The sequence below is a fragment of the Poecile atricapillus genome, chromosome 2, assembly GCF_030490865.1.
Source record: "Poecile atricapillus isolate bPoeAtr1 chromosome 2, bPoeAtr1.hap1, whole genome shotgun sequence".
NCBI lineage: Eukaryota > Metazoa > Chordata > Aves > Passeriformes > Paridae > Poecile > Poecile atricapillus.
Genome location: NC_081250.1, coordinates 46,842,612 through 46,869,152, shown reverse-complemented (window position 1 = coordinate 46,869,152; position 26,541 = coordinate 46,842,612). Strand labels below are relative to the sequence as shown.

The window sequence follows — 26,541 nt, the reverse complement described above, 5'->3', positions numbered from 1 at the left end:
TTTTAACTGGGGTCCTTGCTCTGTAATTGCTTGTAAACACTCTATCAGTTATAAGAGCCGGATGGTGCAGTAGATGGCTTTTAGTGACTCCTGAAAAATAGAGAAGACTCTGACTAGACAGCATTTACAATTATTTTTTCTGTTTGAAGCACATAGATTGCAGCTTGCTGTAAACAGAGAGTCAAGATGAAGCCTCACAACAGAGGCATGCAAACCCCTCATACTGAGCTTGCCACTGGCAGCGTGCAATTGATGAACCTGCAGTACCCACCCAAAATATACGTGCCATGAGGTGCACAAGAGCACAAGGTGAGGGCTCTTGCCAGTCAGTGTCCCTCTGCTTCACTGTGCACGGGAGCTGTGGGGGACCTCTGTTTTCCTCTGTACAGGTGCCAGTGTGGCTTTGCAGAACACTGTCTGTGCTAGATGCATTTTGGTTTCGACAGGACCTGCATCTCCTGCCCTCCATCGCTCCTTTCACGGAAAGTCCCCCCCAGCCTTTGAGATCTTCTTTCCCTACAAAAAAAATAAAGAATAGTCAGAATTAAAGGAGTCAAAAATAGTCAGTCAGTCTGGGGACTGTGTTTATGTGTTCCCTCCCCTCTCAGGGTAGTCAGAGTGACAGTAAAGGAGCAATACTCAGAAGGGGGGCAGAGGCTGTTGCTGAAGAAGCAGTAGATGAGGGGGTTGACGGCACTGTTCAAGGCTGGCAGGTTCTGAATAATCACAGATGCGTAGAAGCGCTCTTTGGTCTCAGGGAGTATGTTGAAGTTGTCCAGGATATCAAAAAGAAAGTAAGGGCTCCAACAGAGAATAAAGGCTGCAGAAGAGACAGAGAGAGGAAGAGCTGGACATTGGAGAGTTTAGCAATTTAGGGAGGCAATTACACACTCATGGAGTGACTCTCATAACAGACAATATCTGTTCATGCAAAAAAAAAAAAATCCTCTCCCCATTCAGGATCTTATTTAAGAGAATAGTTATTAGATTGTGCTTTTATTTGTCTTTATTTTTATTTTAATGCCTATAAAATATATTATGTGTGTTTCTCTAAGTGTTTAGAGTGCTCCCTGTAGACATATTGAGACACTTCTGAACACTACACAACGCATAAAGGGTAAATAGGTAGCCAGTTAAAGCATCATCAGTTATAGTGAAGTGCTCTTTTAATGGTCCCCGGAGTGAGCAGCCAATCTAAATGTACACACAGCCAAAGTGCTGCTCCGTGACAATGCTGCCTGTCACAGCCACCTAGTAAAATAAGGTTCTCAGACACCGAGGAGCAAGGAATGACACTCTTTCACACTGCATTATGGTAAGCCAACATGTCATTTGGCATGCTGGCTGGAGGTGCTGTGTACATGGAGTGTGGAGGGAGCTTCTCCTAATTTCCTGTATTTGAGAGATGGATTTGAGGAAGGGAAGAGAGGGCTGTACTGCTCACAGCCTCAGCTTTTGTTCAGAGGTGGTAGGAAAAAAGGTTAGCCACAGATCTAGCTTTATTTGTGGGCATAAGGAATTAATCTGTCCCTCACAAATTTCTGTGTCATCTCTTCTCACAACGGCTTTTGATTCAGGATCTGCATAGAAATGCTGGGAGAGGCAGTTCACTTAACTAAGCTCTAAGTACCTGGGTTGCAAACATACAGGTAATTGTGAAATCGGACACATGATCACATCCTGCCCAAGATGAGACAGCAGAGTAACCCCGTGCCTGTTTTCTTGTCACATTAATCAGAATTTCTTTGCTGGCAGTTAGCTGAGCACTCACTAAAAGGGCAAGGAAGAGGTAAGCTCCCCTCCTCTTTTCTAGAACAACCAAACAGGAGGTGTCCATGCACAGATATATGCACAATAGCAATACACAGTGTCAGAGTGTGGATCATAGCACTTACTATGCAGAACTTTTAGTGGTTTAAAAAAAAAAAAAATCCATGGATGTTAGATGTCAATCTGTTTGCACATCAAGAGATGCTGGGTGCCTAATATTATCAAGTTCTGCTGGAATACTTGAGCATCCATGTGAGCTCTCAACATCTGATGGCCCTGCAGTAGTAGCTGTGTCAGACAAAAGCTTTCTTTGATTGCCACGCAGAAAAGTTCAGACGCAGAGATGTTCTTGGGCTTATGAAAAGTATGAATCACACTGGCCTCTCTCATGTCTGCAGATGCTGCCACTAAATAGTGAGCTAAGCTACTCAAGTGGCTGTTATCACAATATTCTCCAATCTGAATTTTGCACAGTGTTGGAAAGAGAAGTAATCTCTTTTTTCCAGTGTCAAGGGATGACTGTCAGCCCTTGGGAGTAAACAGCTTTGGTTCCTTTCCTGCGTGTCTCTGGCAGCTAATCACAAGCTCTGTGTGATGCTGCCTTTATTTATTGAGATAGAATATCAGCCTCCTAATTGCATCAGAATAATGCCATTTCCCTGGGAGATACACCTGCACTAAGTCATCTGCTGCCCAGCTGGGAAAGGAGAGCTCATTCTTTCCATCTTGGCAGGCAACACACTTGTGACATCAAATACAATAGCTGCACATCTCACCTCTTCTTCTCTCCCTTGCACCACCCCAGCAGCTCACATGCCATACAGTGTCTCCAAGCCTAAAAGACAACTCAGCTGCCAAATCTTTTGGCAGTCTGGATAGGAAAAAGATGGCCTCTTCCTCTGTTCCCTTTAGACATTGTATCTTTCTTTATGCACACGAGTGTCTGTGCATCTAATTTAATTTATGGCTTATGTCAGATACTTAAAATAGAAACATATCAGCCAGAAGAGAGGAGAAGGACAAGAGCAGAAGGCAAGTCAGGTGTCTGGAGTAAAGCTCCTTCTCCAAGCCATCTACTTTGTCTGTTGATGATAGAGGTTGCTGAGGAAAAGCAGCTTCCTAATGTCAGCACCCTCCCTAGCTACCAGCTGTGGGGCTTCTCACTTACCAAGGATAATTACAATGCTGTACTTGATCGCTTTCACCTTCGCCCTGGATATGAACCCACGACTGCTATAGCCACTGGAGGCTTTGCCACCTGGGAAAAGAACAGTTCAGCTAGTGAAAGAATAGGACTGGGGACGTGTCTGTGTGTACCTTGACAGGCAGGACAGGAATACACAATCCCATCTTTCCCTGATGTCAGTCAGGACCTCCCTCAGTAGTTCCTGAAATTTGGACACTTGCAAGTCTGCTCAAGTTGGACAATCAAAACCTGAGCCACCCAAAATAAAAAGGCAAAAGGTAAGCAGAGCAGAACTTCCCGAAGCACTGAGGCATTTGTATTCTTGGGATGGAATACTCAGATCATTTTATAGCTTTGTGTGGCCAGGAATTTCTGATCTTGAGCAAAATCCAGACTTGCAAGGACATGTGAAGACACAGAAAAAGCATTGCCAAGTATATGCTAGAAAAAATCTATTCTGGAAATGGACAAAGTTCTAGGAATAGGAATTCTAACTTCTAGAATAATCAGTCTTTACTTTTTATTCATCTTCCCACAGATGTTTTCTATTATTTTTCTAAAGAGAATTTAGTGTCAAAGGGAAGAAGGTAAATAATGTAGAAATGAGTTTTGAATGAACAAATACAGAAACCCCATTTCCCCTGCAGTAATGGTCATCCAACATGACACTGCATGTCCAAGCACTCCCAGATTTGTGAGGATCAGCTGGAATTGAATCCCAAAGCTGGAGTCACAGGTATGCTGAGACTCACCAGGACAGCTAGATATGATGACAGCCTGAGCTTTGCTCTTCATCCAGATGGTTCGAATCACAATTGAGTATATGACACTGCAGAAGGGGAAGAGTTGCTGGTATTAGGCACAATAAATTGAACAGACATCCCAGTCATTTGTGCTCTAAGAATACACTTATCTATATGTAAGGAGTTCACAGACATGGTGGGACTGCACAGGAATAGTAATAATAGTAATAATGGTAATAATAATAATAATAATAATAATAATAATAATAATAATAATAATAATAATAATAATAATAATAATAATAATCATACTCTCCCACAGTATTTTCCAGAAGGAGATCTGAAGACTTTTCACCATGGAAGTCCTTATGGTTGCCCTGGCTTCGTAGATGTCAAATCTGAGGCTCAGAGAAATGCAGTGATTTGGCCAAAAATCTTTCAAGCAAGAGCTCATTGGTGATTTTGAGCCAGCCAATGCCAAATGCATCTGAGTATCAGCCCTGGAACACTAGCCCTGATGAGGGAAGCAAAGGAGGGACCTGTTTTTCCTTTAGGTACACTTTGATTTTGCTGTTACTTTTTGGGTGTGAAGCTGGTAAATAGAATTTCACCCTGGGGAATTTGATAAGGGCAAGATCCATGAGAAATGCAAATAAATACATCAGTGCTCAGTTTTGGGTCTCAGGGTCCTGTGGTGGAAATCAAGGAGGACTGAAGTGTGAAATAAATTGGAAGAGCTAGATGATCCAAAACCAGATTCACCACAATTTGCATGTTTAGAGAGGTTTATATACTTTCAATAGGAAAGATGAAAAGTGGCCTAGTACACAAGGACCTTGGGTAGTTATGTATTTGCCCTTTGCAATAGCCAATCTGGACTTCTATTGATTTAATATAGAATAGATAAAAATAATTCCTTCAAGATGAAGAGCTCTTTAAACCCACATCCTTCTGGAGGATATTAATTGCCATATACCTTAGTGATCCATACATGAAAAAGGTGCAAGGAAAGACATAATTTCAGCATTTTACAAAGGCAAAAATGTTTCTTACTGTTATGTGGCTTATTTTTGTTATCAGAAGAGGCATTATTCTTATTAGTCCTTTTAGACTCATATATGAGTCTTTCCTACAGCACCCTCAACTTCTAGACGTGCTCACAAAGGCAGAATTTGTGCCCAAAAAACTATGAAGATATGGAGGTTTCCTTTCTGTGGAAGGTTGAGCCATCTGGTTTCCAGACTCAGTAGGTGAGAGCTGTAAATTCAAGGTGCAGTCTGGGCTGTGCAGAGGAGAATTAACATCCTTGCCCGGCGAGGGGTTTGCTTGCATCTGCAATGGACTACAACTTGCTCTCCTTAATCCCTTCAAAAGTCCATCTTGGCTCCCAGCTGATTTGAACATTTTCCTTTTATCTCCTGGCTTTTCAAGAGCCTGTTTATTTAACAGCTCATACACTTGAGAGTTTCTTTGTACTTTTTACAGACAATGGTGGAAAATTCACATATCTTTTCTCCTTTGATTGTTCCAATGAATCAGAATGTATTATAATGATAATTGTTATCATCTCAAAAATTTTACCGGATCACTCTTAAAAGTCCTGTTTCTATTTTCTTCCTAGCCTGCTGTCTCTAGCCTGATCTCTTTATTTGCAGTTGAGACAATGTCCTCTCTGACACAGATTTTCCTTTGTCCAGCAGGACACATTTAGAGTTTCTTAACCTTTTGTCAGGACAAAGTAGTCTAACTCAGTAGTCAAAATATTCAGACTTCCTACCTTCAGCCAAATGCCATAAGGATTGAATTATGAAGCCAGGCTTTTCACTTGCTTTCCCTCTGACCCCAAAATTCCTGCCCTCTTGGCTGCAGAGTCTGGTAGGGGCATGTCTTTTGCCAGATAGAGTTAGAGCATCTGTCTTTTCACTGGCATTTCATATATTCATAGACTACATTCATATATACATAGATTACATTCATCAGCATTCATAGATTACACGCTGATTCATTTGAATCCTTAATTTTTAGAACTACAGAGGAAAGTTGAATTCTTGTTTTTATCCAGCAGCTTATAAAGCTATATATGCTGCCACATAGTGGATCTGTGTGGGTGATTTTGCCACTCTTCATCTTTCTTTTCTCTGTAGCTGAAGCCACTGGAGTCTTCCTTATCAGGAACGGACCAGAGGTGGTGCAGAGCTGCTCAGGGTGGGTGTCAGGTAAACTTCTGAGCAGCTCTTGTGCCAGTCACAGTTACTCATTTACAATTTGATCCTTCTGTGACTCCAGTTCATAGTAGTGCTTAAACAGTTTTAGATTTTTTTGTGTTTTTGTTGTTCTTTTTTTTCCCCAGCAATGTTGGCATGGAGCTGAGAAACTGGACTTTCCAGAAACATGTTACCTAAAGCACAGGATCATAACAGGCAACTGCACGTGTGTTTCAAAGCCACAGAAGTAAAAAGAGTGTTCTTATGGAAGAGAAGTATTTTTCTTAGGAGGGAAAAGCAGCTTTTTTCAGAATATATTTGTAGCTTCTCTTTCCTGCAAAAGGCAGCTGGAGGAGGATGCAGAGGTTGGTCAAATCTCAAAGAAATTCTCACTTGAAAAATGAAGTGGCAGATGAGCAAAGAGTAGCAGGGAACAGATGACAAACTGGTATTCAGAGGAGTGTTTGGAAATAGTCTGCACCATTCCAACCATATCCTAATCTCTGTTCCCTTTCTCTGGGTGCTGAACTGCTCAGCCTTCACTGCCAAGATATAAAAGCACGTGGAACACCTTGCCACAAAGCTCATTTTCCAACCTATGTAACATGTCTGCATGCTGCTTGCCCTTGTCTCCACTGAAAGCACCGGGAGATGTGATGTGCAGCTCTTGAGGCCCAGGTGTTGTCAGCTTCTTTGTGTCTGTAAGTGCACAGCGCACTGGTCCTCCAGCTCAGGTTGGGGCTGAGAGACTAATGAAAGGGTACTAAGGTGCAAAAAGTCAAACCTGGATGGAAAATTCGTCCAACCCATTCTGAAAAGTAGCTGTTCAGGCTTTGAAGACCCCAGGACAGAAAGGACATGCTTTTGATCTGAATAGATGATGATTTTTCTAATCCTGATAAAATGTCAATCTCGAGAGATGGAAGGAAAATACAAAAATATGGCTCACATTGTGGATGTATCTCAGAAATTAAATTCTTTGTATCTCCAAAACAAATTTAGCTTGATCCAAATTCTAAAGGATTAAGAGGCATGTTCATCATAGCCTGATATAAGTTAATGGTGTTGTTTAAGAAGCCTCATTGGTAATTACAGCATTTTTTATCCATGCAAATACATAACTTATGGTTAGTCATACAAATGCAACTGCAAATAATTGCACTCCATCTGTATTTTTAATTCATAGACCACTATTTTATTTATTTATTTATTTATTTCAATAAATATCCTCTGGTAAAACAATGTACTGATACTAACAATCATAAGTGTTATTGATCTGCCCTCTCTTTAGATGCAGATTTTTTTTTATTGTAACTGATTGGCAGTGTCCCATGCAGCCTCAGTATTTTCTCGTAAAATAAGCCCTCACCACAGCAAAAGTGCACTTAAGCTCCCTGTTAATTGCTTTTATTTATCATCCAGTATAGCCTATTGTTCTTTATACTTTATTTGTGCAAAGTGATGCTTTGTTTTATGGCAGCTAATTTACAGCACTATTTGTCTAAAGAGAAAAGTAGCCTCATCTGAACAAACCATTGCAAGTACATGTAATGGGTAAGTGAAGAGCTGGGCTGATATTAGAATGTATGCACAAGATCTAGGGTTTTTATTTAGAAATGGAAATTGCAGACAAAAAAAGAATGGCCTCACTGAATCAAGTTTGAAAAATGACCTTTGGTATTTTTATTAATGGCATTTCCAGTACTTTATTTGATTTCATTCAGAGAAATACCTTTTATTTAATCTATTTTTTATTTCATTGCAATGCCTTGGGTTTAATTCCGTATTTTCCATTTTAGCTGATTCTGATTTTTTTTCTCTTCTAATTATTTTTCAGCTGCTCCAAAGCAAATGTTCTCTTTGGAGTTTAGATTTTAAACAGCAGATGGATATCTTTTTCTTCTGTGCTTCAAGAGGAGCTTTAGCAATTTTTTTTAAAAAAACATGAGTTTGCAATTATATTAGGTAAATGTCTACGTATTATATTTTTAATATAAAGATATAAAAATATATTTAGCAATTATGAATAACAGCTAAAATACCTCTAAATTTCTGGATACTCGAGTGCCAGAACATAATTATGCTTTGGCACAGAGTAGCAATGCAGAATAGAAACACAGTAGTTCTTCTGTCTCCCCACCACAGCTTCTGAGGGGGCCAGGTGCAAATATTTGCAGGAGAGCTTGGTGTAATCTTGATTTGACCCATATTTAACCTCTGTTCAGCCCCAGAGGTTTTCAACTATCACAGATGCCATTTGAGCTTTGCTTGGTGTATTTCAGAACAGGAGAAAATGCATTGGTTGTAGCTCATGACATTTGTCCCAGAAGAAGAGAGAACTAATTACTGCAGGTCCCCTAATTACTTTCTTTAAAATTTTCTAGGGTTTTTGAGGTTGATAATATCAACTGCAGAAGAAGCGGTAGAATAATATGAATAAGAGGGAGCAGGCCGAATTTTTAAGCACTGCATAGAAATACCTGACTCAGGATCTGTGGCTCTTCCTGTACAACACCAAGACAGTGGGGACAAGGGAAGCTTTAATATGAAAATAATAAACATTCTCCACTTTTTTCAGCTCTCAAAGATATCCACACACTTGGGTTGAAAATACCAGTCATAGCTTTTTATTTTCTTTTCATTATTCAGGTCTTGTTCATTGGTATTATTATCAGATAAAAAAACTTGTTGAAAAACCACAAGCTCTTTGATAACTGATTACTGATTCTCCAGCTGTGGAGAAGTGGTAGGAATAGACCTCAGAAGTATTAAAATCTTTCAGGCTGTTGCAGTTTTCTTCATAAGTTACTTTTTAATATACATATTTTTTAAAAAAAGCAGGGGATGAGGGGGAAAGAATCCTGTGTTCTTCTGGTTCATGTTTTCACTTGGTATCTGTAGAGTTTGCTCACACCACATCTGGGGGTTGAGCTTGTCAGTGGAAGGGTTTTCCATGGTGAGCATAAGGTTATCAGCTAAATAATTCATTCCATGGGCTGCAGTGTTATGAATAACACAAGTCCTGTGAGTTAGTTGAAGGCTGTCAGGAACACGTGAAATCAGCTCTACCGAGAGAGAGCTGAGGGCTGGATGAGAGAAGCTTAAAAGCTGATGGTGTCTGGACTGTAGCAAGTGAAAACAGCTCAGCTAAAACAGCATATCTAGTGTGGAATTAAGTCCTGCACCTGAAAAGTAAGATTTTATCCTTTGTATGCACTTCAGATGAACAGCACCAGAAAAAGTGCTGTCATCAGTGAACTACTTTGCTCTAGAGGTTAGGTTTTCAGCAGATTCAGGCAGCAGAACTAATTAAGAATTAACTCTGCCAGCCAGTGTCCCACATTGCATCAGACACCTGCCATGCAGCTAAATCAGAGTGCTTCAGCAGAGAAAATAAAGTAGCTGTGCAAACAATATGAATTCTTGCAGAAAAGGTTCTATTTTTTTTCCCTGTGTGCACCCTGCCTCGCTTCCTCAGTAAGTGTGGTGTATGCCTTGCCTTCTGGCTTATATGTATTCATGGCTTCTTCTACTGATCCTTGACTTTTCAGATGCACATTTATGGATCTTCTCTCCATTTCTATGTTTTGGCCTTTTTTAAATAACGTCTTCAGCTAAAGGTCATTAAATTAAAAAAAAATCAAAAATGCCTTCCCACATTTCTTAAATAACACCTTTCATTTTATAAATAATCTCTTGATGGAGGAACGCACAACTGGAGCATACGTGATCTCTCTCACACTTGGTGAAATAGCACCTCATTCATCACCAAACTGCCTGTGCATCTGAAAGTATTGGGTGGAACAAAACTTTTACAGAGAAACCGAGTCCCTGGAGAGGTTAACAGCCATTCCTGCTGTTCTTGAGCCACAAACTGCTTACCAGAGTATTTGTATGCTGCAGCCACATCAGGTGGATTAGCTTTAAACTCCTGGACTGCCCATGATTTTTAAAGAAATAGATGTCACACCTTTAGGCTATGTTGCCAGATGTTTTACAGATGCATCAGCTGGGAAGTTGCAACCTTCACTTTTATGCTTAAAACTTAAAAAAGTGTTCTGAAAAATAGCCATTTCCTTCTAAATTGTATGGCGTTTTTTCATAATGTCTCTGGGCTGACCTTGCCCTGATGCTAATCCTCTTTTTCTGTGGTTTTAGACAATCCTCTCTGTTCTGAAGAAGATAGTATCCCTGACAACTAGAAATAAATGAGTACAAAATAAATCCTTCCCTGCATCACTCCATTTCCTTCCTTCCTTCCAGTGCCAGACACCACTTTAGACTTGTCAAAAATCTGACTTCTGCTGGCAAGGACACAGGAGCATTTGTGTTAATAAACACTGAAACCAGGAATGTTTCTGGGCAGGTGATGGACACTGTGCTGCCCGTGGCTCCAAAACCAGTGGATTTAGTTCCTGTCCTGCCATAAACTTCTTGTGTGAATGTTGCTTAAGGTTAAAGCCACAAAAATTTTAGGATGTTTTATTCATGTCTCAGATGTCAGGGCAATCTCATGAAATGCCAGTTTTACTGCCTTTCTCTTTCCCCTCATGTCTTCATCACCTTCTTGCTTCTGGGGATTTACTGTAAAGCAAGTCACAGAGCTGATCTGGTTTGAATATCTTTCTTTGGCAGGGAGGAGGGGAGCATAATGTCAACAGCTCTGAAATATTTATTGCTGTGTAGCTTGCCTTTTCTTGCCAAACAAGTATAGATGGCGTGTAAAAGGAGTGGCTGGTCTGTAACAGAAACCATGCAAATCTGTATGTTTTAGTGTGAAAGAGATGTTTCACACACCTATGGAATGACTGGTAATTGGGCAGGCTGTGGGGATTTTTTATCCTGAAACACTTAAGATGCTGGCTAGAATTTCCCAGCTGCTACCTATTTGAGAAAGCTCATAAAAGAACCTCTTTCACAGTAACAGCCAGCCTCAAAATTTTCTAGTGCCATTTCTTTACACTGTTAAATTACTTTTTGTCTGTGTAGTCTATGTTTATTGTTTTCACTGATACTGCTGGGCTGCAGATCTACCCACATTTTTATTTACATATTTCTAAGAATATTTTTTTGTATACTGAAAGCTAGGCTGGCTTTCAGAGACGGGAAAACATGCAGAGAAATGATCCCACATAGGAAGGAAAACTTGAGTTTCCTTTCTTTAAGGAGAACTTTCTTGAGTTTTTAAATTATATGTTATGAGCAAAGTGCAAAAATCATCCCTTCTCTCTAGGGAGCAACACTTGTCCATTTTGAATCCATATCAAAAAGTCAGCTAGATGAGTTCAAGCACCACATGGTTTTGATTCTACCAGAGATAAACCTGTTGCTATTAAAAGCTGCAGAACTTTAATCTCTGTGAGAAAAACATAATAAACTTCAAGGCATTTATTCAGGTTATGTAGTCAGTCTTGTCATCATCTAGAAGAGGCTGGCCTCTGCCCAACCCTCTCTCACCCAGGGTACCAATGAGCAGGAAGCTAAGGGAGACTCATGGCTCATCACTTGTTGGAAAAGCAGATGGACCAAGGGATAAATCCAAGGGACATTGCAAAAATAGTTCTTCTCTCAGAGTCGAAGCAACCTGTCACCAAATTATGGGCGGGAAATATGGAGTCCCAGCAAGTCGTTCTTGCTGCTGACAGGAAGAGATGGACACCAAGAAATATGATTGCAACCTGGCTAGTTAAAGAAAAATAAGGGCTCTGAGAACTGTCACTGCCACTGGCAGCATTTTGAGGCAGTCAGGAAGCCTCAGTCCTGCTCCACATCTGATTTTGACTGCTCTTTTGTGTTGGTGGCTCCTCATGGCTAGTTAACTTCTGTTTAACGGCAGTGCTCTAGAGGGAGGCTAATCACTGAGCACAGTCTGCAATATTGATTTGCCTCAGTTTAATACAGCTTCTGCAGATTGTGATTTGAGGCAAATCAGTCTCAAATATCTGCAGCTTAGGTTTCCTCTTACAAAACAGGAAGAACTACATTTGTTCATATTTTGGGAGTAGTTGGCAACTTCAGCACTTGGAGATTTCTTTCCAGTCCTGGTGAAGGAATGCTTGTTGAGTACTGTGAAGCTTAAGAGCACTTGAAGTTAATTTTAGTTTAATTAGTGTTAAGTGCAGTTTTCTGTTCTTCTATTAAAATTATCTTTTGTAATAATGGATAAATATTCATACTGGGTTTATAAAGATACCTTTCAAGCCTGAAGCTGTGGAGATAAGTGGACACACTTAGAGGTTCATTCCTTTTCTCAGAGAAAATGTTTCTGGCTGTTAATACCACACAGAGAACACCCAGGGCAAGTACAACAACCCGTGTATTATGTGATAAAAACCAAAGCAGCTATGCAGCAGGTATGGAAATGAAATTGTAATGAATGAGTAGAAATTAAAGCATTAAGCTGATTGCACACTTGACAGCTTTCACCACATACTCGCTGACTTACCTGATAATGATCAGAGGAATGAAATACACCAGGAAAGCCACAACTGTCATGTAGGGGATCCAGTAGGAGTCATCAGGCCAGAGAGCCCAGCACTGCACTTCCCCATTGGAGAGCTGCCGCTTCCCAAAAATAATCAGAGTTGGTATGGAAAACAGGAAAGAGAGGCTCCAGGCCACTCCAATAAGCACTTTTGCCTGCCTTTCTGTGTAACAGAGCCAAACAGACAGTGTCAGTGGTGTTGTTGGTACTGGTGAATCCTTGCAGCACTATTGACAGAAAGGCAGGGAGGAGGAGGAAATTCTGTGAAGAAATGGAATTTTGGGCTGCAGCTGGCTGATGCTGAAAAGACTTCAAAGGAGAAAAAGGATTTCATCCCTCTCATGATAAATAGTCATGTCGTTATGAGCTTGTATTTTGCAAGATTTATTTAAGGATGCTTAGGGCCTGTTAAATCTGAAACACTATGAGAAAAGCACTGGTCAGGGTCAGCAAGTCAGAAACATGAAATGCAAATGGCACCTCTATGCCACCAAGAGAATATCATTAATGGATGTAAAGGACCTCAGGCCTGCCCTACTCCATGCCTAGAGATGCACCTTGAAGTCACAAAGATAGCAAAACATTTCCTATGAGGAAAAAGAAAATGCCTCAGTTCAGGATCAGAACAAGACTGCACAACCAGCTGCCTTTAACTCCATCTGCAACTTCACTGTCCCAAAAAACATGGGCACGAGGAGCCTGGGCATGTCCTGCTCTTCTCTGTATGGTGCCAGGGATCCAATTTAGCTCCTGTTGATGAACTCAAGCAATGCCAGGAGTGGTCTAACCACTAGACAGGGCAGATGATGGTGCTCAAGTGCCCAGCCCTATTTTATCTGCTGCAAGATACAGGAACTGGGAGATCCTACTGGACTTCATAGTGAGGAACAGGAGCTAAAGAACCCCAAAACCTCCATCAGGTTTGGGTTACTGCATCATCTCTATTTCCTGCCACTGCCAAGTGAGGAAAAACAAGTGGGAAATGAAATGATGCCTGGTGGCACCCACGAGGTTTTGTAAATATGAATGGGTTGGAGAAAAAATTCCCAAGGCTTTAATTCTGGCTAAAAGCCAGTTAGCTCTAGCTGAAAAATGTGGGAAAAATGGGCTGATCTGTGGAATGCCCATGATTATCAGTGACACTTATTCCTCCTCAGCTAGATTTCAAGATGAACAGATGGGGACAGATTTATTTATTTATTTTTTTATCTGGGGAGCTTTAGTGTTCAAATATTTTATTATCGTAAAAAATACCTGAGGTTGTGTGTGAAATAGAAAACCACTTTAAATTATGCATATCAAGAAGAATGTCTTTCCTCCTTGAAGCTCAAAGAGCAATACAAAGGCATGTGGGCGAAACATTCAAAAAGTAATTTTATGCTTTATAAAACATCAGTTGCAAATACTCAGTTATCATGCTCATTTTTAAATGCTCCCCATGTTCAGGAAAGTATGGTCTTGCTAATCTAGGGCTTAAGGGAACTCTGATAACATCTGTGTGAGAGGGTTAGATTAAGACTATAAATATTGAACAGGCAAAAGAGAACTGTGAAGTTTCCCAAAGCATAACAGAATAGACTTAACAAAAGGAATATTAAAAATAAATTTTGCAAAATATTTCCTGACAGAAAGGACATTTCAAATGTGAGCTAACCTCTTAAACTACAATCATGCAAGCCTCAGTTGTGCCCACCTGTGTTTTTCTAACTAAAAAAGATTATAGCTGGAAAAGAAACCTTATTTTTTTGTACTATATATTGAACAGAACTGGGCAGTTTGTTTTGGGCAAGAATGGTATTTCTTTGTGTTTAATAATACTTTTCCTGAAATGTTAATTTATTTTTAAATGTCTCTTGCATTTGGTAGAATATGGCCTTGTTAGTCTAAAGAGCTTTACAGGGCACTGATAGGTAAGCAGATTTTTGCTTTATTAGAATAATATTAATTTTCTGCCTCACCAGCAGGGTTTTTTTTATGCTGCGTTTTAAAGAGTTGCTCTAATATGCTCTAAATGCCAGCAAATCACATAACTACAGCTGAATCTGTTATGAATGAAATCAAACAAATAACTTTTGAAATACATTATTCTGTTGAACCAGTCTGAGCACTTTCCTTTAGGGCTTTTCAAACTGTGGTGGCCAAGACTAACTCCCATGGCTGGAGTGGGAATCTGAGTTGTGAGCTCTGGCTCTGACTCTCCTAAAAGTTGTTTTGGTGTGGCTGTCCCCTCTGCTCTGCTGCCACATCCCTGCACTGTGACAATGGGTTTGAGGACATCTCTCTGCTCCCAGCAATATGGGACAGGGCCTCTTGGAAGGAACTTTGCTTCCTGCCACCAAGAATGTCAATGCTATGCAATCCTTTGATAAATTGAGTGCCACCTTAAAATTAGGTTTTAAATCCAGAGAGAGCAGAGCTCTTCCAGAATCTCAGTGATAGCACTGTTTTCAGCCCAAAGCCACACAAGGATGAGTTTACATTTTTTGGGGTTTTGTCATTTCCTTAAGCAATTCTTTTTTCACCTGTTTAGTTTGCATGTTGTTTGAAAATACCTGTCCAACATGATGAAGTATTCACAAAATGTTTGCTGCTATAACTTTTCAGTTTCTTTTCTTTTTGATCTTTATTTTATAATTTTTTCTTAATACCCTTTTTGTTGTAGAATTAGGTGTCTCACAGTAAACGTTTAAGATTAAAAGGAATATTTCTTTCCCATACTGCACTTTCTCTGGTTATTTATGTATTTGCAAAGTATGAAAAATTCAGCTGTTGAAGTTTTTTTTCTTAAAAACCAAGAACAGCCCATTGCTAATACTTTTTAACAGGACTTGAGGCTAGTAACTAAACCACAGTTAAAAAAACTTGTTTGACATTTTCAAAGTGCAATGTTTGATTTTTTTTTTTCTAAAATAATATTTCAAGGTTACATGGAAACAATTTTTCAAATCAGTAAGAAGAAAGAACTCTTTTGTTTCTTGATTGAAGGATTTTGGGGGGATGAATTTTCATTTTGTAAAGAAATTTGCCACAGGTTGACTCAGAAGTTCATGAAGATCCTCTGTGTCATCACCAATGACAAAGATTTGTAAATCTCTTTGTTCTCTCTCTGTAGAATAGCTGAGAGGGCATTTCAAAAGCATCCCACATGGCACCTCTGCAAGGAATAGCTGGGTGCAAAAGGGGATTATTTTATGTATATTCCAGAAAGTTGCTATGATAAATATGCCTCTCTAGAGCCTTCTTTTGGATTTAAAGCTGCCTTCTTTTTTCCTTTGAACACGGTCTTTGTGCATCAGTGTGTAGCCAGACCTTGCAAGAGGCAGATGGGTTTTGTCAGTATTCTCTCTGCTCGTTACCTTTTTCCCCTAACCAGAGCTGCACCGAGTGATGATTTCACTACCCTCAACTGGGGGCAACATCTGCTCTTCTCCAGTTTAAAAAAACCCAACAAAACAACAAGAAAAAACTTTATGCTACAGGTATAGGAAATGGGATTTAAAAAAGGCTTTTATGAAGATTTGCAGTGATTTTTTGGTGGGTTCTTTTTCAACTTCAAAGCTCTTTCCAAAGACTACCCGTCAAATTCTTTACTATACCCAGGAGGTAATTTAACAAGCGTTGCTTTTCCTGCACCATACATGAAGAAGAAATGCCAGCAGGTCTGTCCCACAGCTCATCCTGCTCAGCCAGCAGGTTTATGAGCCCTCACCCTGCCTGGTTTAGGAGCCCTCCTGTAGCAGCTGTAGAGCAATGCCACCTCTCCCAAAGCCTGCTGGAAAAACCTTGATATCCATCTCCCTGTTCTGAAAGAGTTGATCTGCAGGCTGGGGAATATAAAGCTAAATTTCACACAAGTATTTGAAGCTTTCAGACCTTAACATCTGCCAAAGCTGCACCACTGTCTCAGCCGTGATTGACTCACAGGTTTTTAAGGCCAGGAAGGACCATTAATCTGATCCCCTGAATAGAGACGTCTGGCAAAAGCCATCATTACTCCAAAACAGGAATGATATTTGCATCTGTTCAACAGTTACAGGTTCTTGTAATTGTTCTTCCTCCCCACCTGCTACCTCTGTTTCTTCACTCAGTGCCACATACTTAATGCCCCACTTTAACGATGTGGGAAAGAAATAATTTTGTTTAAACTGTACTGCTAAGAGGCCAGGATATATCCAATTACTATACAAAAACCTGAAACTAAACAAACAGAGGAAATTATAACAATAGATATCCAAACTTATATGCTATCACTTCTGAAGATACATCAAACTTTTGTATGAATTCTCAGTACCACACCCTCCATCCTAGTCATTTTCTATTGTGAATAAATAGATAGAATAAATGTTGCAGTTCCTACAGTTATATAGTGGAACAAGGAATAGCTTTTTCCTATTAAAACTTTCTAAAAATGCTGGAATATGATGAAAACCACTATAATTTTTTAAATGTCATTCCATTCTTTGCTAACACAATACTTATAAAAACTGCTGAAGGGTAAGTGAAGTTTAATAAATCTTGAAACCACAGCTACTTCATCATTTGGAAAACTGTAACAGAGTTCAAATAGTAGCTAGAGCAGGAATGAATAATGAATAGCAACAAGGTTAAGAATTTAAAGTTAAGAAAACTAAAAAATCATCCAATAATGTCTATAATAATAACAAGGTACCAAGATTCTCCTACCTCCTTGCAAGAACTTCATGGGGTAGACTATGGCATGATACCGGTCTATGCTTAGTGACACGAGGACGTAAGTTGAGGCATAGAGAAGGACCACCTGGGGCAGAAAGTAAAACGAGACAACAGTTGAGACACATCTATTTCAGAAGGTGATGTCAACAAGAACTCTGAACTAGAAATGTTTCAAAACTTACTGAAGGAAAAAAAAGAAAAAAGGAAGAACCCCCCCCCCACCTTGTATATTCACCCAGGTGTTTCTCTTTTAAATGAACATTTCAACATTTAGGACTTTTGCTGCTAGAAAAAACTCTACACAGCATTTTTGTCAGAGTTTACTGCTATGGGGGCACAAAGCACAACATTTTTATACCTGGAAGTAGCGAACAACCCTGCAAACGATATCAGGGGCCATAAAATCTCCAGTGTAGCGCCAAATGATGTCAGTCATTATGTTGATGAGTCCTGTGAATGAATCTACAAAGAAATTAAGTGAAGAAGAATTGAAAAAAGCAAATACATGACTTCAGGTGAACCACAGAGGCAGGTAGGACCCTTGGGATTTGTTAGCTCCCCAGTCCTAGGGGCAGTCATGACCACTCAGTCCAGTATGCTAGAGGAGCTGGGACAGCCTCAGAACCACCCCCAGAATTAGTGTCTAAGTGTGTCAGCTTGATTACAGCTGTGACAAATACTGAACCACTTAACGTCCTTTATTCTTTATCTGTTGTTTCATTTTAAAAAGTCTCATGTGAAATCACCTGGAGTGGCAACCAAATGCTGCTAAAGTTACTGGAAACTTTGTCAGGAGATAATTTGCAAACTTAATTAATTAATGACTAACCGTGCCTTGTCAGCTTAAAGTTAACCTACTTCTGCCTGTACTTTTATATTTGCCAAATTAAATACACCTCAGGCTATCTTTTCTTTTTTCTTCTTCTTTTTTTTTTTTTCTCCCACAAGAAAATCTATAGAGATATTCCAGCCTTTGTTCTGTTTCTTACCGAACAAGCAAGTGCTCACAGAGTTGCACGTTTTACAAATGAATCACAAGAACTGGCACTCCTGCTTTATATATGGGTGATATTAAATTTTGTCTTTAAAACCAGCTTCTCTCACTTGGACAAGATAAATGTTTACAGTGCAATCCATGGAAGAAAATGTGTACCAGTCCAATGTCCTGCCATTTCAAGCAACATGCCATGTTGCTCTTCTTGCACAGTTTACCACAAAGGGAGAAAACAGGTTAGGAAAACGTTTTGTGCAATTTTTCAGGACAAAAACAAGCAATATGAAGAAATATCTTCAAGATATATTAAAAAAAATAAAAATTAAAGTGGTGAGGTAAAGTTTTTCATTGTGCTACCACCATTTTACACATTCAAAAACCATTTCTAAAGTTTAGTGTGATAAAGATAATTTAACCCCTGCATCAGAAGACTTTGATTTGAAATTTTTGCATTTGAAAACAAGATATTTCAACAGTTAAAAAAAAAAAAAATGGTTTGAGAAAGAAACAGTTTGGGACAGTATTTCCAAGCAAATATGTTTTGCAAAATAGGTTTTTTCTAAGCCTTTTGAAATTCCAGATATTTCTAGTTGGAAATTGAGATTTCAGCTTAATGCTTCAGAAAAAGCAACCTGCTTTGCTTCACTGGAAAATCAGGGTTATTTTTTCTGTATCAGCAATCCTTTATCTCCTCATTTTCTTCCTTCATTTATCTTCTTCTGCAAGGCTCAGTTCAGAATTAAATTAGTGTAACTATATTGCCTCCCTCCTTATGACTACTGTTCAATTAATCCTTGTTTGCTCTTTATTCTCGCAGCATTTCCCAGCCCCATCTTCTCTCTCTTCTCTCTTCCCCTGCCTCCAGAGAGAGGCTGCATCAGAGACAATCTCCAGAAGGAAGTCTGGGGTTTGAAACATTATGTTAAATGTTAATGATTAATGATGATCATTAATGTTAAATGATGAACACTGATTAGGGTGATGGGGTAAGGAATGATTGTTCCTCTGATGAGAACAGTGGCTTTAAGACTTTACAGAAAAGACTTTAGGTATATAATTAAGGTGGTCTTTGAAAAAAACACAGTTTAAGTGTTTCAAAGTGCATCCTCCAGCAGTATTTCCAACCTATCTCTTTCCGTTTCCTCACTCCTGAATTATTTATTCATATTCTTTCTCTCTACAGTAATGAAATATATATTGGTTCAAAGTATTACACATCAATAGAGCTTCACCTCAGGGTATCCTCCGGCTTTTGATGGTCTGAGCATCTGCCAAGCAGGTGCTAAATCAGGGCTCAGCTTTCCTCAGGAGGGGAAGGTGCAGAGGCTGCCCTCCCTCCTTCCAGTCTCAGTGCTCTGAGGAGGAGAGGAAGGGGGAAGGGAGAGCACCTCAGCTATCTCATTTCCCTCTTCTCACAGCCGTCCTCCTTTTCATTGCATCAGGTGAGTGTTTAGAGATCCTGCAGCTGCTGGGGAGAGGGGACAGCATCCTGGTGGTTTCCTTCAGTAAGCAATTTGGCAGTCCCAGATAACACAATTTCAGCTTATGCCCACATCAGCTTTTTAGTTTGTATCAGGAGTGTGGTTTTTAACTTGTGGATGGCCCCCACTTCACTGGCTCATGTGATGGAGAACCACAGGAGAATGAGCCCTTGTTTAGCTGATGCTTGGCCCAAAAGTACTCTCCAATACTCTCCTCCTTACATCCCACACCATGCAGCTACCAGCCAGTGCTCAGGCTCAGGAACCATGACAAAGTTTATGCATCAGAAGCAGATCCCTCTCCAGAAATATGGCATGTGGATATCTGCTCTGTCTTTTTCATGCTACAGGTCTCTACCCACTGCATGTCATTACCTACAAATATATCTGTAGCCTTAAGTACCTCAGGAGCTTTAAAGACAACTCAGGATTGTCTTTCCCTTGAGAGCTGTTGAGTGAGGTTTTTCAGGTGACAGCAGAGGCTTTTAAATGAGGCTTAAACTTCACAGCTTTTTTTGTGCTGGCAGCCTCAGCTCCTCTCCTGTAGCAGTATGCTTTAATTCAGCTGTGCTGAATTTCAGAATTGCTGTGGAGGGCTCGGCATGAGCCTCTGAGCATGTGCCCCTAAACACAACACACACGTGTGTACCAAAGCCAATGCAGCCAGCTGCACGTGTGGGCCAAATTTAGCCAGATTTCTCAATGCCCTTTAATTATAGAAACATTCTCCCACTCAATGCCCTCATGCCCTCCTCAGGTTTTAGAAATATCTCTTGTCTTTTCAATCCTAAAAGTACCAGACTAACTTTTCTCAGAGGATCCTTCAGTCCTCTGCTGCCTGCTCCAGAGGGTGTTTCTTATCCCATCTCTGCAAAGGACCAGGCTCTATCAGTGTGAGCACACACGTCTCGAGGATTTGTCCTGCAGACTTTACATAGGGCCACCAAGTAAATAATGTGCTTTGTGCTGGTGATCAGACAGCATGAAGGGAAAATGCAGCAAACCTACAAATCATGACAAAGGATTGCTATATACTCTCCAGAGACACAAGTACTAGTGCAAACCTTTACTAGGCATTTAGACACTAAATGTGCTGCTCATTAATCTGTTATGCTCATCACACCTTCAATAACCAGACTTTATATTTTTCACACCTTCACAACATTTTTCCTTACAAGCCTCTTTTTACACAAAGCCCCAACATGCCAGCACTATAAACCTGGTACAGAGATAATGAATTGCCAGCAGACCTTCTGCCACTGGTAAACGAATCCTCCTCACCCTTGTATCATCTCAGATACAATTATAACCATGACCATGGCATCTTGAAATCCTCATTTGCCATGTAATTTGAATTGCTCTATTAGTGGTCAGTGCATGGAAGTCAGCTGGTTTCAGCAGTGAGATCTCAGCAGATCACACATTCCGTGGCTACTTTTGGCAAGCTTACACCTCAAACAGTGTCACTGTGTTGCATCATTGTCATCCTAAGTGGTGAATGTCAGGTACAGAAAGCCGACATTGACATGAAAGCTCTGAACCTCAGTGTCCTCATTACTTTGAGTATCCTCACCACTCCTTACAAAGCTGGTGGCTCACGTGTTAGATACTTGTGTTCTTTCACTGATGAATGTTCCTGGGCCAAATGGGACCAAGATAATTTCTGAAAACTGTCCTAAACAACCTTCACTCACAGCTGTGTGCAAACTTGTCATTGCCATTGCCTTCTTAAAAGTCTTCTAAATTGTTTTACTAAGCAGTGGCGTGTTTACTGTGGTATTGTGTCAGCATTGCTAGGCAACAGTGGGGTTATGGGCCCATTTAATTACTCAGAAAAATGGGCAGAAATTCAATTAATGAAATATATTCTCTTTTGATACAAAATAAAGATGACAGTCACAATAATTTGTGACTTTTAAGCCAAATGTATATTCAAAGAAAGATACAGATGAAAAAATTCCTTGTTGAAGAGAGGACATGGCACCAGTGTGACAGGAATGGAAGAAGTTTGCTCTTGAGGGAGAGTGGATTTTCTATAAACAAATGTAAAAGAAAAATTCCATGCGATTTCAATAATAAGAAAAAAGTAGAGGGAGGTAGGGAGTAAAAATGGCTTTGGCTGGGTAGAGGGAGGGAAGAACAGCTTTGTGGGGTTTGTGCAACTGGACAGGTCTGCAAACCTTTATCTATCTCCTCCCTGTCACCACCATGGCCACAGCCAGTCCTCAAAGGCAGAACTAGTGTCTGCCTTTACAAACCTGTCAGCATTTCAAAATGCAGCATTTTTAAACGGCATTTATGAAAAAGGGCAAGAAAACACCAGAGAAGGAGAAGCACCCTGTTCCCAGAGGAGACTGAAACATGCTGAATATAGAGCTACAGCATCTGTTGTTGGGAAATATGTCAGGTACTGAAACAACCTGTGAAAATCCTGGGCCCTAAAGGCCAACATAACCCAGGTTTCCATCACGTTCAGCAAAATGTGTTTGGATATTTTTACGGGCATGACAGAGTGCAGGCATTGCCTCTACACCTTTGAGCCCAGGAACCACTTGGTTCAGGAGGTGATTGCAGTAGCTTGGGTGATGGGTGCTGCCTCATATGGCTGATCTCAGAAATGTAAAAAAGAAATCACTGCCCTTGGAGGAACAAATCTGAATGTCAGCTTGCTGGTGGTGTGAGTGAAACAAACTTTTGTGTCAAAAAGCCCTCCAAGAAAGAAGTCCATTATAGAAAGCAAATGGAGGTAATTAGCAACTGGCATGGGAATAGACAGATTACAACTGTTTCAGATAATATGTTCATAGAAATTCATTGACTTGATGGTATTGCCAAAGGGATGTACCTGTGCAGACTTCAGGATATTCTTTTCGTTACAACTTGGGAGGTTCAGACAAAAATCTGCACTAGCAAGTCCACAAGAAAAAATCTCTATCATTTTATTATTAGTACTGACAGCACTCTTCCCTCAAGACACTAACCCTGAGGATGAAAGCCTTTTCTGTCAGAAGTGGAGAGCAGATTGCTGGTAAGCTGCAATGGGTTAAAAAGCTCTACATGTCATCTCAGCTGCAGTTTCATTTTCCCCTGATGAGAACAGTTCTATTAAGTTGGATGTGGTGATCCATGACTTCTAGGTGAAGCTGTGCCTCTTACTAAAATACCCTCTCTTTTTTCATGTCACTTTCAGAGTGATTCCATTTTAACAAGGTACATTTTGTTCTGCTTTGTAGACAGCACCACAAGGCAACACAACATTTTGTAAGGCAAGGCAAAAGGTGCAAGCTCCTGGCCAGGGCTGAGCATTTCGTATGGCTCTTTTTTTTTTTTTTTTTTGGACCTCATGATGTAAATTCCCGTCACCTACCACTCCCCAAGGAGCGTATCCTCTGGAAGCATCAGTTCACTAACAGCTGCCTGCAAAAGAGTGATAGACCCTTAAAAACAAAAGTGGCATCATTGCCCTATGGCAAAAATCAGGTCCTGTCCATGATTTTTGAACTGATGAGGCAGCCAGTGCTCTCTGACCTTGCTGCTCTGTATCACGCTTGATGTGCCATCAGCTAATCCGAGTCAGGGCTGTGAACTTGCCTTGCAAGTTAGCAAAACCTATATCTGATATTTCTACAGGCCTGTGGTTGCAAGCAAGTTAAATTAGATGTTCTTAGGGGTCCTGGAGGTTTACTTCAGGACAGACACAGGGCAGAGAGAGCAGGAGAAGCTGCCCTACCTCCAGCAGACACCCCTACAGCTTGTTTTCTCCAACTCTTCCCATAGTCTGTGCTTTCCACTGAAAATTACACAGGTGGCTTTTCAAGTACTCACTGCACTAGGAACAATTTTGTAACCATGTTTCCTAAAAAATATACCCAGCCCTCTGCTCTCATTCAGAAGCTGATAGTGAAATTGGTTGTGTCCCTGGTCTGGGTATCTGTAGGACAAAATACTTATAAGATATTTAGAAGATGCCTTTTAAAATTATGACATTTTAGCTCTTTAAACACTGAGGCACGAGAGCCTAGTGTGTGGCCTCTCCATGCAGTCATGGTGCAGCGAGGGGCTGTGTATGGAGCGGAGTGGGTGCAGGGGACCTGGGTGCAAGAGTTGCCCTCATGCTTTGACAACTTATTCCTCCTCTTCACAACCCCTCCAGGTGCATTTATCTGTGTCTACGGTGGTTTGCAGCCCCTTGCTCCAGCATTGCAGAGCATCTGGGCACCATGCTGGAGATGGGGACAATAGGGAGGATGGCTGACAACCCCAGGAGCTGACATGAATCTGCCAATCCTGATTTTAACTATTTTAGAAGTGTTGATATGAAGCAGATATGATTGTGCTTATGCAGTGCAAGAATCCCAGCTCTCTGCCGGAGAATCTCTGGCAAAGGGACAGGAAGTGTGAGCCAAAATCTGGGGTGCACACAGTTTTTGTGGGGGAATCAGCAAGGACACCCACAAGTGCTTTGTTCCATTGTGGTGCCTGCATTGGAATGAATGTTTTGCATTGGAGCAGTGTTTTTTCCACAATGTATTCTGTGCTGCTCTTGGGCATTTTCTCCTTCAAGCCTGGCAGTCTGGAACAGAACACCAAATGTAATGTATGAAGCAAAACCCGCTTGAAAATTGTCAAGATAGAACCTACTCAATTGACCTGTTAATGCTAGGTTGGATTTTTTGTGGCAGAAATGGTGCTTTCTTTCTCTTTCTGGCTCAGAGGAAGTGACAAAAAATTTTGTTGAACTGTGTGAGCACCTAATTTATTTGTTGCATTTCTTATATTTCTGCTCTGAGATCCACTTTCTCATGAGATGAGGCAGGCCCTGTTAGGCTAGATGTTGTCAAGGATGAAGGCTCCAGCTTCACTCCATAGCTCATCCAGACTGAAAGATGAAAGGCTGAGAATAGTGTATACTGCACTATACCAACCTCTTAAGAAACAGCACTTATAAGAGAGCTGGAGATCAGGTCCCTAGGAATTAAACTTCAGCATGTCCTGCCATTGTGAAAGGCACTGAGGTTTGTTTAATTTGCCTTTATTAATATATCTCTTCCTCCCATTATTTCCTACTGCACCGTTGCTGTGGAGATAAACAGCTGGAGGGGGCTGGACTGCTCCAGCAGCTCTGCCAAGAAGGAGCATGACACCCACCAAAACAGGACAGGATAATGGGAGCAGCAGCAGCACATCAAATACAGTGGGGTGGGCAAAAAGGAGGGCTTGGACACCACATCAGCAGTGGTCTCATTATTCAGAAAAACTGGTTCCTCCCACAGAGTTGAAGAAATGACTGGAGAACTGTTTTTTGGTGAACCAGTCAGGACAGTAAAGGCAAGTTTCCATTTTCCATTCAGATGTCCCCTTCTTCAGACCTCTGCAGATACTTTGATTTGGGATTGGCAGTTGCCCTTAGGGGCAATATGTGGGGGCAGATGAAGCTGGTGATAATTCTGAGCCCTAGGACAAAGTCTCTTCCCATCTTGTGTTACTTGCACGTAGATGAGACCACTGTCTACTAGATGAAATATTATTTTGTTGCACGCAATTGTTAGTGGTTCATTCTTTGTGAAGAGAATGGGTCTCAGTTTAAATGCAGAAGACACACTCCTGTGGATCAATTTGTCTTACTTAAACATAGAAGAACAAGGATATGCCTCCTCAAAAGACAAAGGAATCACCCTGTTTGTAATTCATTGCTGCTGTTTATATTTCAAGTGGTGCGTGTACTTGTAGTGTTTTCCAGAAAAAAATTATGTTCTGAGATATCAAGTACCAAACAATTCCATTTTTAATTTCCTTCCCTAACATCTTGTATATAGATGCTTCTGCTATTTCTTCTGAATCCTCTATACTGATCCTTTTGCTAACTCTTTACCTCAAGTATTTGAAGTACTGCAGATTCATATCTTGGTCACAACAGAAACCCATTATTCTCATTGAAAAATGTGGACTATCCTAGAAGAATTTTCTGCTGGTGTAGTTCAGGCACCCAGGTCACCATAGTTATTGATTACTCACACTTTTTCCAACATAGCCTTAGTTGGCTCAGGTATTGTTGATGCAGATACTTTAGTCTAAGTAGGAGTGGTAAGGGTAAAGCTTTCTTTCTTCCCTCCCAGCAAACTGCAAATCAGATTCCCGTGGTGCTCAAGCAGTGACACTGCATGCTGCAGCTCAATTTTTGTTGAAGCTTAGACTTTCCATTACAGAACAGTAGAATAGTGTTCATTCCCACTTTTGTATCTGCTTTGTCTCCCCTGGTGTTTGCTTATAGCATGAAGAAAAGCACACTGGTAAGTTTCATTGGCAAACTCCCATGTAAAATCATCATGTGGAAAAGGTAGATCAGGCAAACCCACACTGAGCTGTTTTCCATTAAATATGCTGCAGTGCCAGAACAGGCTGAAAATACATTACATGTGGCCTGGATCCCTGTTCTATAATTGAGCTGAACATGGCCAAAATGGACTTCTAAGCATTTGGTCTTAATAGAGCAACTGAGTCTCTGTAGCACCACATGATATCTTTGACCTGAATTCCATAAATCCTGTTAATCATTTGTAAACATTTGGTAACCAGCTAGGCAATGGAACTAAAGGAAGTCACTCTCCAGAGAAAACCTGTAAAACACATGAATGTGAGTCAGACGTATTGGCAGGTGACGAACTACCACATGAAAATGTTGGATGTGTCGTCCTACAGCCCTTTGCAAAGACGGGTAAAGGGAAACGTGGCAGTGTTATTGCTAGTGACACAAAGACAATCTAAGTAAATAAATATCACTGCTTTAATATGCAAGAGGGGAATAGAAAAACCCTGATCTTCTTAATGTGACTTTAGTGCATGCAAAGCCTATTTCCAGAATAATTTCTTTTTGATTGCAACTACATGTGCTGCAGTACAGATGATGGACTAGAACAAGCTAATGATGTATTTGTACTTTTGATGTCAAAAGTTTAAAGTCATGTCTTTTAATAGGAGCTAATGAGA

The 26,541-nt window shown here is 40.5% G+C and overlaps 1 protein-coding gene across 1 annotated transcript in view; it reads right to left on the bottom strand.

Annotated features, from left to right (window-relative positions):
• Positions 1-417: 417 nt before the first annotated feature.
• Positions 418-26,541, bottom strand: part of NPSR1 (neuropeptide S receptor 1) — a 55,542-nt gene continuing 29,418 nt past the window's right edge. Inside the window, exons 3-9 of the mRNA XM_058832780.1 lie at positions 17,438-17,541; positions 17,071-17,164; positions 12,349-12,550; positions 3,709-3,785; positions 2,939-3,028; positions 640-820; positions 418-516 (exon numbers count right to left, since the gene is read on the bottom strand). Coding sequence (XP_058688763.1) covers positions 423-516; positions 640-820; positions 2,939-3,028; positions 3,709-3,785; positions 12,349-12,550; positions 17,071-17,164; positions 17,438-17,541 — 842 coding nt within the window. The 3' untranslated portion in view covers positions 418-422. The remainder of the gene's footprint in view (positions 517-639; positions 821-2,938; positions 3,029-3,708; positions 3,786-12,348; positions 12,551-17,070; positions 17,165-17,437; positions 17,542-26,541) is intronic.